Consider the following 19,209-nt stretch of genomic DNA (forward strand, 5'->3'; position numbering starts at 1 on the left):
CGTCCTTAGAACAGCAACGATGTCATTCAAGGCGGGTTCGTACAACGACCTCATTATACATTATATTCATACATTTACTCTCTATTTTATGCTGCAGCTGTTACATATACTGTAATAGTTATATATTTTACTGTTTTAATTGGTTTTACCCTTTAAAATCGTTTTTAATCATATTTATTTTTTATATTGTCTCTGTATTGGTTTTCTATTCATTTATTCTTTGTTTTTATTCAGTCATTGGTGTAGCATAATATTGTTTTTAATATTATTTTTAATATCGTTTTTAATATTGTTTTTAACATGGCTGTGCAGCACTTTGGAAACATTCTTGTTGTGTAAATGTGCTACATAAATAAAGTGGATTGGATTGGATTGGATGTATGATATCAACATATATCCTACATATATTATGTAAATATAACGTAAATATGTTATATTTTATATTGCTTTTAGTCTATTTTATACCTGCATTGTCCTTTCCATCATTTGTAACTGAGCTAATGTGTGGAACAATTTCCCTTGTGGATCATTAAAGTTTGTCTATGTCTAAGAATAGACTGTGGAGTTTCAGATGAAAGTTCTCTTTTTCTGGCCATTTTGAGCGTTTAATTGACCCCACAAATGTGATGCTCCAGAAACTCAATCTGCTCAAAGGAAGGTCAGTTTTGTAGCTTCTGTAAGGAGCTAAAGTGTTTTCAGATGTGTGAACATGATTGCACAAGGGTTTTCTAATCATCAATTAGCCTTCTGAGCCAATGAACACATTGTACCATTAGAACACTGGAGTGATAGTTGCTGGAAATGGGCCTCTATACACCTATGTAGATATTGCACCAAAAAGCAGACATTTGCAGCTAGAATAGTCATTTACCACATTAGCAATGTATAGATCAGGGGTCACCAACGCGGTGCCCGCGGGCACCAGGTAGCCCGTAAGGACCAGATGAGTAGCCCGCTGGCCTGTTCTAAAAATAGCTCAAATAGCAGCACTTACCAGTGAGCTGCCTCTATTTTTTTAATTGTATTTATTTACTAGCAAGCTGGTCTCGCTTTGCTCGACATTTTTAATTCTAAGAGAGACAAAACTCAAATAGAATTTGAAAATCCAAGAAAATATTTTAAAGACTTGGTCTTCAGTTGTTTAAATAAATTCATTAATTTTTTTACTTTGCTTCTTATAACTTTCAGAAAGACAATTTTAGAGAAAAAATACAACCTTAAAAATGATTTTAGGATTTTTAAACACATATACCTTTTTACCTTTTGAATCCCTTCCTCTTCTTTCCTGACAATTTAAATCAATGTTCCAGTACATTTTTTTTTTTTATTGTAAAAAATAATAAATACATTTTAATTTAATTCTTCATTTTAGCTTCTGTTTTTTCGACGAAGAATATTTGTGAAATATTTCTTCAAACTTATGATATAAATTCAAAAAAATTATTCTGGCAAATCTAGAAAATCTGTAGAATCAAATTTAAATCTTATTTCAAAGTCTTTTGAATTTCTTTTAAAATTTTTGTTCTGGAAAATCTAGAAGAAATAATGATTTGTCTTTGTTAGAAATATAGCTTGGTCCAATTTGTTATATATTCTAACAAAGTGTAGATTGGATTTTAACCTATTTAAAACATGTCATCAAAATTCTAAAATTAATCTTAATCAGGAAAAATTACTAATGATGTTCCATAAATTCTTTTTTTTAAAAATTCAGAATTAGCTAGTTTTTCTCTTCTTTTTTTCGGTTGAATTTTGAATTTTAAAGGGTCGAAATTGAAGATAAACTATGTTTCAAAATTTAATTTTCATTTTTTTCGTGTTTTCTTCTCTTTTAAACCGTTAAATTAAGTGTAAATATCATTAATAATAACATAGAGTTAAAGGTAAATTGAGCAAATTGGCTATTTCTGGCAATTTATTTAAGTGTGTATCAAACTGGTAGCCCTTCGCATTAATCACTACCCAAGAAGTAGCTCTTGCTTTCAAAAAGGTTGCTGACCCCTGGTATAGAGTGTATTTCTTTCAAGTTAAGACTAGTTTAAAGTTATCTTCATTGAAAAGTACAGTGCTTTTCCTTCAAAAATAAGGACATTTCAATGTGACCCCAAACTTTTGAACGCTAGTGTATATATATATATATATTTATATAGCATTTTATTTTAGTTACTTTGAACTTACAACCCCCTGGGCTGTTTTGTACTGTTTTTGCTTATTTCTCAACTGTTTGTAAATGTTGGAATTTATAAATAAAGGTTTATAAAATTTAAAAAATTTTTTTAAAAAAAAGGTTCCTACAACGAAGAGCCTTTATATAAAATACACTGATTGAACAGTCACATAAAATATATTTAATGATTACATAGCGCGGTTTAAATGTCATTTTTACGTGTATGTGCACCACGAGCATCCTCGTTTGAAGTGGTTACTATGGTAACCAGCCATGTGCAAGGCCTCCTAAAGTGAGAATGAGGCAGTAGCAATAGCGAGGACATTACATGAAGCCAATGTGTTTGTAAAGACGCGGGCTGTGAAATGTTGGAAACGTACAGAAAAAAACTCAGCTCACTTGATTATATCACAAAAGCGGAGGGAAAATAAGATAGCAATGCGGGCGTCGCACGTTTGGTGTGATGTCAAGTACCAAGCACTTGTAGCCTCCATTTTGTGTCCGTTCTGTGGCAGGTATGCCAAGGTGTGTTCCTTTCCCCACTTGGGGCCTGTTGGTCCAGTCACTGACGCCTCCCGGTTCCACGCGGCAGGTGTGGCGAGGGTCAAGGATGTTTCGGGGAGACGGGGTGCTTCCCAGCGCAGTTATGTCATCGTACCCCCACGCCGCGTTGCATGCTGGGGTTTTACATTCCAGTGACAGTGCAGACCAGTGTTTTCAGTCAACAAGCGTGCAGGCTCCGCCTCCCGCCCAATCGGAGAGGACGTCGTTGCGTGCCGCACATGCTCGCAAACTAGCATCCGGGCGTGCTTCCCGGCTGTCGCGAGGGAACAGCTCAGAGTGGGCGGGGCTGAGGTAAAAGGAGGCGATGTGAAGTCCTGGCGTGGTGGGCGGGGCCACCTGGATGGTTAAACAGGCGGCAGAGGGGCAGGTCTTTGAGGCACCAGAGGCTGTGACGCGGCGGGCGGTTTGGGTTTCCTGGGTAGCAGAAAGCAGACACGCGTCAAATGTCATATAGCGAGGTCACGTGGTGTTGATGCTTACAGGGGCGGCGGCGGCGGCCTCGCGCTGTATGAAGGGGTGGGGCTGCTGGTCTCCACCACCTAAACACACACACAGTGTTACACGCGCGGTCGCCATAGTGACCACGAACAAAAGCGTTCACCTTGTGCGGAGGCAGCAGTTGACCATGACGCTACAAGACGGGCAGAAGAAGAATTGGTGAGGATTTGAACGGGGACGAAGCCACGCGCAACACGTAAGACACACGCCTCACCCCGTCTCGCAGGATGTTGTTGCCGTTGTCCCGGGCAAAAGATGGTGGCTGAGCCCGGGGAGGCGGTCCTCTACTGGGATTGGCAGACGCCGCGCCATCGGGCCTGGAGGCGGGGCGAGAGTTGCAAATGTTCATGTGTTTGTGGGAGGAGCTAATTGATGACATCACAGAGACTTCAGAATAAGGCTGTCAAACAATTACAACAATTGTTCATATTTAACTGGAAAATTAAAGACCTACTGAAATGATTTTTTTTTATTTAAACGGGAATAGCAGATCCATTCTATGTGTCATACTTGATCATTTCGCGATATTGCCATATTTTTGCTGAAAGGATTTAGTAGAGAAAATCGACGATAAAGTTCGCAACTTTTGCTCGCTAATAAAAAAAAAGCCTTGCCTGTAGCGGAAGTAGCGTGACGTCACAGGAGCTAGTATTCCTCACAATTCCCCGTTGTTTACAATGGAGCGAGAGAGATTCGGAGCGACAAAGTGACGATTACCCCATTAATTTGAGCGAGGATGAAAGATTCGTGGATGAGGAACGTTACAGTGAAGGACTAGAGAGGCAGTGCAGGACGTATCTTTTTTCGCTCTGACCGTAACTTAGGTACAAGCTGGCTCATTGGATTCCACACTCTCTCCTTTTTCTATTGTGGATCACGGATTTGTATTTTAAACCACCTGGGATACTATATCCTCTTGAAAATGAGAGTCGAGCACGCGAAATGGACATTTAAAGTGACTTTTATCCCCACGACAATACATCGGTGACACACTTAGCTACTGAGCTAACGTGATAGCATCGTTCTCAAATGAAGATAGAAACAAAATAAATAAACCCCTGACTGGAAGGATAGACAGAAGATCAACAATACTATTAAACCATGTACATGTAACTACACGGTTAAAAATTCTCAGGCTTAACAATGCTGTTGCTAACGACGCTAAGGCTAACTTAGCAACTTAGCAACCGGTGTTGTGCCTGAAACCTCACAGAACTATGATAAAAACATTAGCGCTCCACCTACGCCAGCCAGCCCTCATCTTCCCATCAACACCCGTGCTCACCTGCGTTCCAGCGATCGACGGCGCGACGAAGGACTTCACCCGTGGGTTTGGCGGCAAGCATGGGCTAGGCGTAGTAAGTAGTCCTTGTTGTGTTGCTGTAAGTATTGTAATGCCCCGCAGTGGAGAAGGAGTCACACAGACGAGGAAGCGCTGCTCAATCGCTTTATTAACAAGCGCTAACTGGTTGTAGTTCAAAAAGTAACGCACACACATACACGAGCTGCTGTTAGCCACAACTCATGCTCACACACTCAAGTTCTCCGCCAACTCACTCGCACATGCGTGTTCCCCAAACCCTTAAAGACACAGTACACTAATGCAAATATCACAGATATTACAGTATTGTACTTAGCCGCTAATACACCGATCCATCCCACCTACAACGTTCTTCTTTGCAGCCTCCATTGTTCATTAAACTAATTGCAAAAGATTCACCAACACAGATGTCCACAATACTGTGGAATTTTGTCGAAGAAAACAAGAGGCTTTTCTATCGGGTCCGATGGGTCCAACCACTTCCGTTGCTTTTGTGACGTCACGCTAGGGATGTGCGTATCGATCCTGTGGTATCGATATATCGATACTCACACGCTACTCATTTGGCATCACTTTTCTGAAAAAAATATGGATATAAACCAAAAAAGGGCGTGTGGGGGGTGCAAGCATCACTTTCAGATGTTTTTGATGACTTACTTAACTTCCTATGTGCTGGGACACACCTGTACCTGGCAGAGTATAGAGCTGGCCCAGTCACGTGACAGGAGACAGCCAATGAGCGTCGTCAACGTGCAACACACACACACACACACACACACACACACACACACAGCCAGCCGACATATCCAGTGTTGTCCAATTGTTGACTTAAAACAGGCATTGTTTGTTTTGTTTTTTTTGTAATATTTACTGAATATTTTTGTTTAAATGATTATCCTAAATTCAAATAATTTCCACACAGGAGAATTTACTGTTAGTTGAAAATTGCTTGAGTATTTAAAACAAGATAAGAGATACAATTTGGAGATTCTTCATCTTTGCATTACAGTTTTATTTTTTTCCAAGAAAATCTTGAATATATGATTGAATGTGATTTTGGTTTTAATCTGTTACATGATTTCTTACATTTCGAAAACATTAGCCTATTTCATATTTCATTAATTGCTAATTATATCACAAACTTTAAAAAATAACTGCAGCTTCTTGCAATTCGGATTTGACTGTTAATTGGAAAGCCCTAATATTTAATTATTATAATATATAATGTATAGTTATTATTATATATAATATTTAATTTATTTTTCATATTTATGTTATTTATTTTAATTTTACTTTTATTATATATTGACCATAGTAAATGTGGTATAAATGGTCTGTATTTGTCTTGTGATTTGTCTTAAATAATAACAATAGTAATAATATTTTTGACTGACAAAAAATTGCCAATAAGAAATTATTGGTATCGGTGTCGGTATCGATGAAAATGCAAGAAAAAGTATCGGTATCGTATCGAATCCTAAAAGTGCGGTATCGCCCATCCCTACGTCACGCACATAAATCATATCCAAAGGAGTTTTTCAAGCGGAAGTGTGGCGGGAATTTTAAAATGTCACTTTATAAGTTAACCCGGCCGTATTGGCATGTGTTGCAATGTTAAGATGTCATCATTGATATATAAACTATCAGACTGCGTGCTCGCTAGTAGTGGCTTTCAGTAGGCCTTTAACCGCAGATGGATATATTTTTTCATCACGCAAGGACCTTTTTGGTTACATAAACCACAATACAACACTTTTTCTCAGGTACGAGGACATTAGACTGCCAACTAGTGGTGTAGGAAGAGTATACCGCATCGCATGTTGGATTCAAGATGGCTGAAAACACATCAAAAAGTTCCTTTTTTTGTTTTTATAATCTTTGTGTTTCAAAGAGCCCAAATAGCGGAGATAAATGAAAGAGTTTGTGTCTTAGGACGGTCTACTAAGTGTACCTGAGACAGATAATGTTCCAAGTTACTGGACAAACAGTTTGAAATAAATGTTTTTCAAACATTATGCTCCTTTAAACTACACAAGTTAAACAGGCTTTTATTGACAATATCAAAATGAGCTGTTTGTGTTTTGCCACATTTTGTAGGGAACACGGAGTTTGTATTCCTGCTGTAGGAGCACTTGCATTCAGAGGGAGGGTGCTACACCATGTTTAGATAGCAGTTTCGCGCATTAAAGCCCCCAAATGTGGATTGTTACGATCTTGTTTGATTGTCAGAGATGTTTGGTTATGCTTCTATTGTGGTATTGTGTACTTGACATGTACAAGTTGATGGTCTTCATGTCGCTGCATGACTTAAAGGGGCTGTTTGTCACACACATGCCTAGACGGCCACACTTTTACAACGCATCTTACAAAGTATATGTGAAGTGAGGTGAAGTATATTTATATAGCGCTTTTCTCTAGTGACTCAAAGCGCTTTTACATAGTGAAAGCCAATATCTAAGTGACATTTAAAGCAGTGTGGGTGGCACTGGGGGCAGGTGGGTAAAGTGTCTCGCCCAAAGGACACAACGGCAGTGACTGGGATGGCGGAAGCGGGGATCAAACCTGGAACCCTCAAGTTGCTGGCACGGCCGCTCTACCAACCGAGCTATACCGCCCTGCCATTTTACGGCTTCTACTACCTAATTACGCAGGTGTGTAACACATGCACGCGCATTAGCTTTTAGTGTTGTTAGCTAATAATAGCAATTTGGATAGCTAGCGTTAGCTGACATTGAATGTATATATGGCGTCACATTAGATTCTCCACTTCGTGCACGCCCAATTCCAAGCCTTGATGCTGAGTGCCAAGCAGGGAGGTAACGGCTCCCATTTTTATAGTCTTTGGTATGACTCGGCCGGGGTTTGAACTCACGACCTACCCATCTCAGGGCGGACACTCTAACCACTAGGCCACTGAGCAGGTGACACAATATGTCTTTCTTTGTTTACTTACTACTAAAATGTTTCTTTCATGCATACATTGTTCTTTGATTGCAATAAGCAACGTATGTTTAATGTATCTACAGCCAATAATGAAATATTGTCGTGGTCCCCTTTATTTTGAAAAGTACTGAACTACATTTTGGTACCGGTACCAAGTGATTGGTATCAGGCAACCCTACTGCCTACTATCTATATTTGTATCCCGACTTACTAGCCCAGACCTGGGCAAATGAAGGCCCGGGGGCCACATGCGGCCCGTTAAGGGTTTCAATCTGGCCCGCCGGACATTCCCAAATTATATTTTTATATCTTTAAGATGTAAAGTGTAGCTGCCATTATGATGTGCACTCATGTTTTCTAATGGCCGTAAGTCTTCAACTATACTAAGTCTTTCAATGCTTGGAATCTGCGCTTTTGCATGATATTTTAGTGACTAGTGTTGTCCTGATACCAATATTATTTCGATACTTTTCGGTACTTTTCGATACTTTTCTAAAAAAACGGGACCAGAAAAAATTGCATTATTGGCTTTATTTTAACCAAAAATCTTAGGGTGTGGCGGACCGGTACTTTTCAGAGGCGGTATGGTACAGAATATGATTAATTAGTATCGCGGTACTATACTAATACCCGTATACCGTACAACCCTACTAGTTACTATGGTAATCTGCGTCACAGCAGGTCAGACGAGGCACCAGGCAGTGTGGGTGGGGAGCGTTTCCACAGAGTCTTTCCAGAGCCTGAAATGTGGGTCCGAGAGCCAGCTCCAGCTCGTCGTGCCCAGGACGAGACTTAAAGGCCTACTGAAAGCCACTACTAGCGACCACGCAGTCTGATAGTTTATATATCAATGATGACATCTTAACATTGCAACACATGCCAATACGGCCGGGTTAACTTATAAAGTGACATTTTAAAACTTCCCGGGAAATATCCGGCTGAAACGTCGCGGTATGATGACGTATGCGCGTGACGAAGTCCGAGTAACGGAAGTTATGGTACCCGTAGAATCCTATACAAAAAGCTCTGTTATCATTTCATAATTCCACAGTATTCTGGACATCTTTTGCAATTTGTTTAATGAACAATGAAGGCTGCAAAGAAGACAGTTGTAGGTGGGATCGGTGTATTAGCAGCGGACTACAGCAACACAACCAGGAGGACTTTGTTGGAGCGCTAGCCGCGCTAGCCGCGTTAGCCGCGTTAGCCGCCGACCTCACCTTGACTTCCTACGTCTCCGGGCCGCCAAACGCATCGGGTGAAGTCCTTCGTCCTTCTGCCGATCGCTGGAACGCAGGTGAGCACGGGTGTTGATGAGCAGATGAGGGCTGGCTGGCGTAGGTGGAGAGCTAATGTTTTTAGCATAGCTCTGTGAGGTCCCGTTGCTAAGTTGCTAAGTTAGCTTCAATGGCGTCGTTAGCACAGCATTGTTAACCTTCGCCAGGCTGGAAAGCATTAACCGTGTATTTACATGTCCACGGTTTAATAGTATTGGTGATTTTCTATCTATCCTTCCAGTCAGGGGTTTATTTCTTTTGTTTGTATATGCAGTTAAAGCACGATGCTATCACGTTAGCTCGTAGCTAAAGCATTTCGCCGATGTATTGTCGTGGAGATAAAAGTCACTGTGAATGTCCATTTTGCGTTCTCGACTCTCATTTTCAAGAGGATATAGTATCCCAGGTGGTTTAAAATACAAATCTGTGATCCACAATAGAAAAAGGAGAGTGTGGAATCCAATGAGCCAGCTTGTACCTAAGTTACGGTCAGAGCAAAAAAAGATACGTCCATCACTGCCTCTAGTTCTTCACTGTAACGTTCCTCATCCACAAATCTTTCATCCTCGCTCAAATTAATGGGGTAATCGTCACTTTCTCGGTCCGAATCTCTCTCGCTCCATTGTAAACAACGGGGAATTGTGAGGAATACTAGCTCCTGTGACGTCACGCTACTTCCGCTACAGGCAAGTCTTTTTTTTATCAGCGAGCAAAAGTTGCGAACTTTATCGTCGATTTTCTCTACTAAATCCTTTCAGCAAAAATATGGCAATATCGCCAAATGATCAAGTATGACACATAGAATGGATCTGCTATCCTCGTTGAAATAAAAAAAAATCATTTCAGTAGGCCTTTAAAACCAGGGGAGACAGGGCCTTCTCTGTGGTCGGCCCTAAGCTCTGGAACTTTCTGCCCCTCCATGTTCAAACTGCTCCCACAGTGGAGTGTTTTAAGTCTCGTCTTAAGACCCACTTTTATTCTTTGGCTTTTAACACTACGTGAGTTGTGTGGTCTTCTGTCCTCTGTTGTCCTGTGTGGTTAGGGTTAGGGTTATACATTTTGATGTCTATTTTACTGTTTTAATTGGTTTTACCCTTTAAAATCGTTTTTAATCATATTTATTTTTTATATTGTCTCTGTATTGGTTTTCTATTCATTTATTCTTTGTTTTTATTCAGTCATTGGCGTAGCATAATATTGTTTTTAATATTATTTTTAATATCGTTTTTAATATTGTTTTTATCATGGCTGTGCAGCACATTGGAAACATTCTTGTTGTGTAAATGTGCTATATAAATAAAGTGGATTGGATTGGGTGTCAGGGACAGACGCGGAAGGAGATTTTTACAAGAAAGTTCTAAAGCTTAGTGATGTATCACATATATCAGATTGTTGATGTTTTTTGGTTGTTTTTTTACCCTTCACGTTCATATTTCCCTATGTTTGCTGCATTTGGCTTGATTGTAAAACATGTGTATGGAGAGGGGGTGTGACGTTCATATGTTCTCAATATTCAGGGTTTTATCCTTCATAGAAAACAATAAAAATTCCATTCCGTTTTTAATGCGGTCTGTCATAACATTTTTAGCATTCAATCAGACTTTATTGTGAGGGTTTGTATTAGTTTTCCTCAAAATAGATATACCGGCCCCCAGACACATTTTTTTCTCTAAATTTGGCCCCTGAGTCAAAATAATTGCCCAGGCCTGTACTAAAGCAATTATAGTAACAATCTCCATTTTGTCTTGTCAATGCAGTAAACTGAAATGAAGCCATGGAAGTGAAGCTCCGCCCCCTCTGAATGCACGCAGCGCTGCAGTGAATGAACATGGATGGAAACAGTCTTGTCTCGTCGGGAGAAGGACTTATGTGCTTCTGGACTTGGGATTTCCATAGTGTCCCCTTTTCTTTGTGCTTTCCCAACATTTTCCTATGCTACGGAGCGGGCTGAGGGTCAAACGGGTCTCGTTAAAGCTAAGGCATGATTATGTGGTGAATAAGGCTGAAACGACGCGTCGACATAGTCGACGTCATCGGTTATGTAAATACGTCGACGCCGTTTTTGTGCGTCGACGCGTCGCATAATTACGTCACACTACCGTCATGGCGGAGCGCAAAGCAGACTGTGCGAGCGAGGGGGAAAAACGCACGCCAAAAGTGGTCAAAAGTGTGGGAGTATTTCAATACACAGCCTAATAATGTTGTTGTATGCACACTGTGTCGAGCGGAAATGGCCTATCATAGCAGCACAACGGCTATGAACCAACATTTGAAAAGAAAACCATCAACTAGTCAATCGTCCGCGTGAGCATACTTTGTCATCATTACACAAAAACATGAATGTGTCATTTGTATCTGCTAGGGGTGTAACGGTATGTGTTTTGTATTGAACCGTTTCGGTACGGGGCTTTCGGTTCGGTACGGGGGTGTACCGAACGAGTTTCTAAGCTAAAGCTAACTTTAGCTGCTAAAGTCTTAACAAGTTGCTTTGCTCCTCTGTCTCAGCACGCAGCATTGTCCCACCCACACAACCATCTGATTGGTACACACGCAGCATTGTCCCACCCACACAACCATCTGATTGGTACACACGCAGCATTGTCCCACCCACACAACCATCTGATTGGTACACACGCAGCATTGTCCCACCCACACAACCATCTGATTGGTACACACGCAGCATTGTCCCACCCACACAACCATCTGATTGGTACACACGCAGCATTGTCCCACCCACACAACCATCTGATTGGTACACACGCAGCATTGTCCCACCCACACAACCATCTGATTGGTACACACGCAGCATTGTCCCACCCACACAACCATCTGATTGGTACACACGAAGCATTATCAGCCAATCAGCAGTGTGTATTCAGAGCGCATGTAGTCAGCGCTTCAGCGTGGAGCAGATAGTTGTTTAGCAGGTGAGCATCAGGCAGCGGACTCTCCCCAAATGATAATAAACACCTCCCAGTCAACTACTAGTAACATCACTATGAGCCCGTTGACCTTCTAGAAACTTCAACTGCAGCTCAGCTCACTCGCAGTCCTGGTTTGAGGTGAAGGCTAATTAGCTCTCAGTTCCAGCCACATCGACCCCTTCTGAGCGCCTATTTTCAGCTGCTGGGAATATTGTAAACAAGAAAAGAAGCAAAGCAAGTAGACATGCTAACCTTTCTTCATTACAACTGTTAGTCACTGACTGGAATGAGTAGAATTGGTTATTGTGTACTGTGTTGGACTGGATGTTTATTTTGCACATTTTAAAAGCAATACTTAATGTTTACAGTGCTCCAGAATATTTAGATTGGCACTTTTTTGTATTGGATGTTTATCTTTATTTTTGCACATTTTAGCAAATAAGCAATACTTTCACTTTTGTTGAAATGTTTACACTGTTGTTACAGAATATTTCGTTTTGCACTTTTTTGTATTGGATGTTTATCTTTATTTTTGCACATTTTAAAGCAAAATAAGCAATACTTTTACTTTGGAAATGCTTATACTATTGCAGAATATTAAGATTTGCACTGGATGTTGACTTTTATATTTGCACATTAAAAAGCAAATAAGCTACTTTTAATTTTGTTAAATGTTAAAAGTTTTAAATGTTTACATTGTTACAGAATATTTAGTCATGTTGTTGTCAATGTTGACTGAGTGGCCATACTTCTTTTTTTTTGTAAATAAAAGCCATGCCTTTTGAAAAAACTGGCCTACTTATATTTTTTCATCTTCATTTTAAATAAAATAAAATAAAAAATCATCGGTAAAAGGAAAAATAATCTATAGATGAATCGAAAAAATAATCTATAGATTAACCGATTAATCGGAAAAAATAATCTATAGATTAATCGATAGAAAAATAATCGTTAGCTGCAGCCTTACTGGTGAACATTGACAACTCACTGGTATCCTTGGGAGCGCCCCCTGCGGCCCAGGCGGCGCAGCAGCCGCTCCCTGCGCAGGAACAGGAAGCCTCCCAGCGCGGCGAGGGGAAGGAGCAGGAAGAAGAAGAGCAGCAGGCCGTCCCTCAGCGAGGTGTCTTTGTCTGCGGGCACACGCACGCGTTACAGCCTGCACGGGCGCGGGGGTGAGAGGTCAACGCACCGTTCCAGGTGGGGCCGCTGTCCACGCTTCCCCCGTAACCTTTGACCTGGCAGAAGGGCGGCGCCCAGCCGTCCTCACAATGACAGTTCTTGTTGTTGTTGCACACCTAAATGAAGAGGGAGAGGTCACATGACCGGGCCGGCGCACGGAGCGCGGGAGGCGTCTCACCCCGTGACCGTGACACTTCGTCTCCACGTCGCAGTCAAAGTTCAGGACGTCGGCGCTGCGACACTCAAAGTTCAGACACACCTGAACGCCACACCAGAGGAGAGCAGCTGTCAACATGGCCGCCCCGTGCCCGCCCCCTCCTCACCTTGTCCTCGCCACACTTGGTGCCTTCGTTCACCATTCCCGGGTCCGGCACGTCTGATCCCAGCATGAAGTCCACCCCGGAGCACACGGCGCCGCCGATGGGTGTGCTGATGATGGAGGGGTCGATGCCGAACACCTTCACGCCCTGCACGTTGGAGCACTGCAGCTTGCCGCACATGGCGTTTCTACGGCGACAGGCTGTGAGTGTGCGGGGTCGGTGCGAGTGTACCATCGCCGTGGTTACCTGCTCTCGCACTTCTTGTAGCCGTAGTTCTGGTAGCCGCAGTTTCCGAAGCGATCGCCTTTGCTGTTGACGTCTTTGAAGCAGATCTCGGGGGCCATCTTGGCCTCTGGGGAGGAACGCCACCTTCTCTGAGCATGTGCCACCACCGCGCAACCCCGGAACTACTTACTGGGCCCGAAGATGCTCCGACACTGGTCCTCGCCATGCCGACACCTGCCGTTGTAACAGAAGGCCTGCTGCTTCCGGCACGCCTGACCGTTCTGCCACAAACACCCACATGTCACTACTCAGCTCCACCATCTCCTCAATCATTGGTCAGTAGGCTGACTGCTACCACCTTGGACATCATGCCGTGTGTTTGCACGCGGAACAACATCTCACCTTGCTTTCACGTGGGGGAAACACAAGTATGGAAGTGAAGGTTCGCCATCGACACTGAAGAGCCGCCATGACAGCGTCTTGTGCCAAGTAAACACAATCTAAGACAGGTCCAAACCACAATTAAATACAATCTAAGACAGGTCCAAACCACAAGTAAATACAATCTAAGACAGGTCCTAACCACAAGTAAATACAATCTAAGACAGGTCCAAACCACAAGTAAACACAATCTAAGACAGGTCCAAACCACAAGTAAACACAATCTAAGACAGGTCCAAACCACAAGTAAATACAATCTAAGACAGGTCCAAACCACAAGTAAATACAATCTAAGACAGGTCCTAACCACAAGTAAACACAATCTAAGACAGGTCCAAACCACAAGTAAACACAATCTAAGACAGGTCCAAACCACAAGTAAACACAATCTAAGACAGGTCCAAACCACAAGTAAACACAATCTAAGACAGGTCCAAACCACAAGTAAATACAATCTAAGACAGGTCCAAACCACAAGTAAACACAATCTAAGACAGGTCCAAACCACAAGTAAATACAATCTAAGACAGGTCCAAACCACAAGTAAACACAATCTAAGACAGGTCCAAACCACAAGTAAACACAATCTAAGACAGGTCCAAACCACAAGTAAACACAATCTAAGACAGGTCCAAACCACAAGTAAATACAATCTAAGACAGGTCCAAACCACAAGTAAACACAATCTAAGACAGGTCCAAACCACAAGTAAACACAATCTAAGACAGGTCCAAACCACAAGTAAATACAATCTAAGACAGGTCCAAACCACAAGTAAACACAATCTAAGACAGGTCCAAACCACAAGTAAACACAATCTAAGACAGGTCCAAACCACAAGTAAATACAATCTAAGACAGGTCCAAACCACAAGTAAACACAATCTAAGACAGGTCCAAACCACAAGTAAATACAATCTAAGACAGGTCCAAACCACTAGACTGGGGGGGCTGCTTCGGCCTTAAGAAATTGGCCGGGGGACGAAAGCCGACAGCATGCAAAGTAACATGTGTGTGTGTATGTATGTATGTATATATATATATACCGTAATTTCCGGACTATAAGCCGCTACTTTTCCCCCTCGTTCTGGTCCCTGCGGCTTATACAAGGGTGCGGCTTATTTACGGCCTGTTCTTCTCCGACACCGACGAAGAGGATTTGGGTGGTTTTAGTACGCAGGAGGAAGACGATGACACAATGATTAAAGACTGACTTTTCATATACCGGTAGGCTGCTTATTTGGATAACGTACAGGCGAGCACTTTGTATTACTTTGCAGCGTTGTATTATTTGTACTCTGTACGAATGCTGTTCGCCATGTAAAAGATGTGAAAGTTTGATTGGATGATTGAAAGATTTATTGTTAATAAATGGGACGCTTTGCGTTCCCAAACAGTCATCTCTGTCCCGACATTTCCCTCCGTGGTAGCAGGAACCCCTATATACTACGCTAATTACACTATATACTACGCTAATTACACTATATACTACGCTAATTACACTATATACTACGCTAATTACACTATATACTACGCTAATTACACTATTTACTACGCTAATTACACTATATACTACGCTAATTACACTATATACTACGCTAATTACACTATATACTACGCTAATTACACTATTTACTACGCAAATTACACTATATACTACGCTAATTACACTATATACTACGCTAATTACACTATATACTACGCTAATTACACTATATACTACGCTAATTACACTATATACTACGCTAATTACACTATATACTACGCTAATTACACATCTAAACCCTGCGGTTTATAGTCGGGTGCGGCTTATATATGGAGCAATCTGTATTTTCCCCTAAATTTAGCTGGTGCGGCTTATAGTCCGGAAATTACGGTGTGTATATATATGTCTTAATTAGATTATCCAAAAAAATAGTGCTCGATACCGTGGTAGGGCGTAATATGTATGTGTGGGAAAAAATCACAAGACTATTTCATCTCATTTCAGAGATGAAATAGTCTTGTGATTTTTTCCCACACATACATATACATATATATATATATATATATATATATATACACATTATATATATATATATATATATATATGTATGTATGTATATATACACTAGCGTTCAAAAGTTTGGGGTCACATGTAAATGTCCTTATTTTTGAAGGAAAAGCACTGTACTTTTCAATGAAGATAACTTTAAACTAGTCTTAACTTTACAGAAATACACTCTATACATTGCTAATGTGGTAAATGACTATTCTAGCTGCAAATGTCTGCTTTTTGGTGCAATATCTACATACAGGCCCATTTCCAGAAACTATCACTCCAGTGTTCTAATGGTACAATGTGTTTGCTCATTGGCTCAGAAGGCTAATTGATGATTAGAAAACCCTTGTGCAATCATGTTCACACATCTGAAAACACTTTAGCTTGTTACAGAAGCTACAAAACTGACCTTTTGAGCAGATTGAGTTTCTGGAGCATCACATTTGTGGGCTCAAACGCTCAAAATGGCCAGAAAAAGATAACTTTCATCTGAAACTCCACAGTCTATTCTTGTTCTTAGAAATGAAGGCTATTCCACTAAATTGTTTGGGTGACCCCAAACTTTTGAACGGTAGTGTATATGTGGTTCTGTACTACATGGTAGTGTGCTGGGGTGAGGGGGGCAGTACATCTAAGAAGGACAGCTCCAGACTGGAGAAACTGATCAGGTTCTACGATGGGAATAAAAGTGGACTCAGTGGGAAGAGGACTGTGGACAAACTGGTGAGCATCCTGGATGATGCCAGTCACCCTCTGCATAGTGTTGTCAGGAGCCAGAGGAGCATGTTCAGTGCTAGACTGCTTCATCCCAAGTGCAGGACTAATAAGACTATAAAACTCCTTTGTCCCACACGCCATTAGACTGTACAACTCCTCTTTTTTTTTGGGGGGGGTGTGTGACAATAACAATAACAATGCAATACTTTTTCATAACATGGTCACTACTGCCTAGTTTCTCTTGTTATATTCTTATTTTACTGTTATATTTTTATTCTCATTGTTGCTTTTTATTTTGATTCTATTGTAATATTCTTCTATTTTGTTTCCATTTATACCCCCATTATTTACTTTTTAAATTCCATCTCAATTCTGTACACTGCTGCTGGGATTTTAATTTTCCTGAGGGAACTCTCCTGAAGGAATCAATAAAGTACTATCTATATATATATATATCTATATATGGCCACAAACTTATACTTTGACAAATAAAAGCATGTTTCTGTTGTAAGTTGATGAGTGTAGAGGTATTACTTTGGTCAGAAAAAGTAACAAGCAACTGGTGGCAGTCATGGCTGTCGCTGACTCGGTCTCACCTGCACGAAGACGTCACTTTGACAGAGCGAGGACGAGCCGTTACAGAACTCGGGCAGGTCGCACTCGTCTGTGCTGGAGCGACACACGGTGCCGCCCGGACGGAACTGCGGCGCACACAAAGACGCCTCAGTCGGTTGCCATGGTGACCGCTTCCCTCCTTCCAGTACCTGACAGTTGTAGCAGCACTCTCCGTCGGCACACTGAGATCCTGGCTTGAGTCTGCATGTCTTGAACTCACAGCAGGGGTCGCTCTCACACTCCTGGCACACACACACACACACGCGCACACACACACACACACACACACGCATAGTTAGGTGCTGTATGTGGGTGGCATCTGCCTCCGAAAGCTGCGGTCACAACCTTCTGCGATCCACAGTCGCACTCCTCGCCAAAGTCCACCAGTCTGTTCCCGCAGTAGGGGGCGCTGTACGCCTCGTCGGGCTGCGGCACGTTCAGTAGACACGACCCCCCCGTCAACAGGATCATCTTCTCAAAGTCGTCGGCGCTGCAGCTGCTGAAGACGGTGGCATCTTTCCTGGAAGCACACGTGAACAGAGGTGTGACGCTCTCTGCTTCCTGCAGTGGTGTCAGAAGGCCGTGTAGTATCTGCTGTCGTACAAAATAACAGGTTTTTTCCCAGATGGTGGAAGACTACATTCCTGGGGGCAAGCAAACAGTGGTCCATCATTGTGGGCAGGTGATAAAGTAAGTGTCAGTACCATGTCCTTCACACTCCAGATCAATTCCCATTGTTTCATGTCCGTGTAAACAGTGCAATTCCAAATGTTTCATATCCAACCCAGGCCTCTTTTGTATGTGGAAATAAATAGAGTATACAGTGTTCCCTCACTACAACACGGTTCACTTTACGCAGCCTCGCTGTTACATGGATTGTTTTTGTGTGTGTAATTTTCTACAGTGTATGAATGTGCATTGTGTTCTGTGCCCTGATTGGCTAAGGGACTGTATACCAATCAATTCAATCAATCTTCTTCATGCCACGTGTCCTGTACACTAGTGGTCCCCAACCACCGGTCCGCGGCCCGGTACCGGTCCGCGGACCGGTACCGGTCCGCGGACCGATTGCTACCGGGCCGCACAAGAAATTTAAAAAAAAAATTTTTTTTTTTTTTTTTTAATCAAATCAACATAAAAATCACAATATATACATTATATATCAATATAGATCAATACAGTCTGCAGGGATACAGTCCGCAAGCACACATGATTGTATTTATTTATGTAAAAAAAATAAAATAAAAAAAATAAAAAAATAAAAATATATATATTTTTTTTTTTAATGAAATCAACATAAAAATCACAATATATACATTATATATCAATATATATCAATACAGTCTGCAGGGATACAGTCCGTAAGCACACATGATTGTATTTATTTATGTAAAAAAATAAAAAATAAAAAATAAAAAAATATTTTTTTTATTTTATTTTTTTTTTTTTTTAATGAAATCAACATAAAAATCACAATATATACATTATATATCAATATAGATCAATACAGTCTGCAGGGATACAGTCCGTAAGCACACATGATAGTATTTATTTATGTAAAAAAAAATAATAATAATAAAAAAAATATTTTTTTTTTTTTTATTTTTTTTAATGAAATCAACATAAAAATCACAATATATACATTATATATCAATATAGATCAATACAGTCTGCAGGGATACAGTCCGTAAGCACACATGATAGTATTTATTTATGTAAAAAATAAATAAAAAAATAAAACTAAAAAATAATAAAATTTTTTTTTTTTTTTTTTTTTAATGAAATCAACATAAAAATCACAATATATACATTATATATCAATATAGATCAATACAGTCTGCAGGGATACAGTCCGTAAGCACACATGATTGTATTTATTTATGTAAAAAAATAAAATAAAAAAATAAAAAAAATTTTTTTTAAATACACCCCCCCCACCCCTCACCCCCCGGTCCGTGGGACAAATTTTCAAGCGTTG

The 19,209-nt window shown here is 40.9% G+C and overlaps 1 protein-coding gene across 1 annotated transcript in view; it reads right to left on the reverse strand.

Moving 5' to 3' along the window:
- Nucleotides 1–2,333: 2,333 nt before the first annotated feature.
- The window catches only part of adam9 (ADAM metallopeptidase domain 9), a 37,552-nt gene continuing 20,676 nt past the window's right edge, over nt 2,334–19,209 (reverse strand). Inside the window, exons 12-24 of the mRNA XM_062025294.1 lie at nt 17,577–17,751; nt 17,381–17,473; nt 17,213–17,317; nt 13,609–13,699; nt 13,440–13,545; nt 13,197–13,380; nt 13,052–13,132; nt 12,884–12,989; nt 12,683–12,824; nt 3,444–3,546; nt 3,333–3,362; nt 3,212–3,270; nt 2,334–3,145 (exon numbers count right to left, since the gene is read on the reverse strand). Coding sequence (XP_061881278.1) covers nt 3,076–3,145; nt 3,212–3,270; nt 3,333–3,362; nt 3,444–3,546; nt 12,683–12,824; nt 12,884–12,989; nt 13,052–13,132; nt 13,197–13,380; nt 13,440–13,545; nt 13,609–13,699; nt 17,213–17,317; nt 17,381–17,473; nt 17,577–17,751 — 1,345 coding nt within the window. The 3' untranslated portion in view covers nt 2,334–3,075. The remainder of the gene's footprint in view (nt 3,146–3,211; nt 3,271–3,332; nt 3,363–3,443; nt 3,547–12,682; nt 12,825–12,883; nt 12,990–13,051; nt 13,133–13,196; nt 13,381–13,439; nt 13,546–13,608; nt 13,700–17,212; nt 17,318–17,380; nt 17,474–17,576; nt 17,752–19,209) is intronic.

This window comes from Entelurus aequoreus, linkage group LG17 (genome assembly GCF_033978785.1).
Source record: "Entelurus aequoreus isolate RoL-2023_Sb linkage group LG17, RoL_Eaeq_v1.1, whole genome shotgun sequence".
Taxonomy (NCBI): domain Eukaryota; kingdom Metazoa; phylum Chordata; class Actinopteri; order Syngnathiformes; family Syngnathidae; genus Entelurus; species Entelurus aequoreus.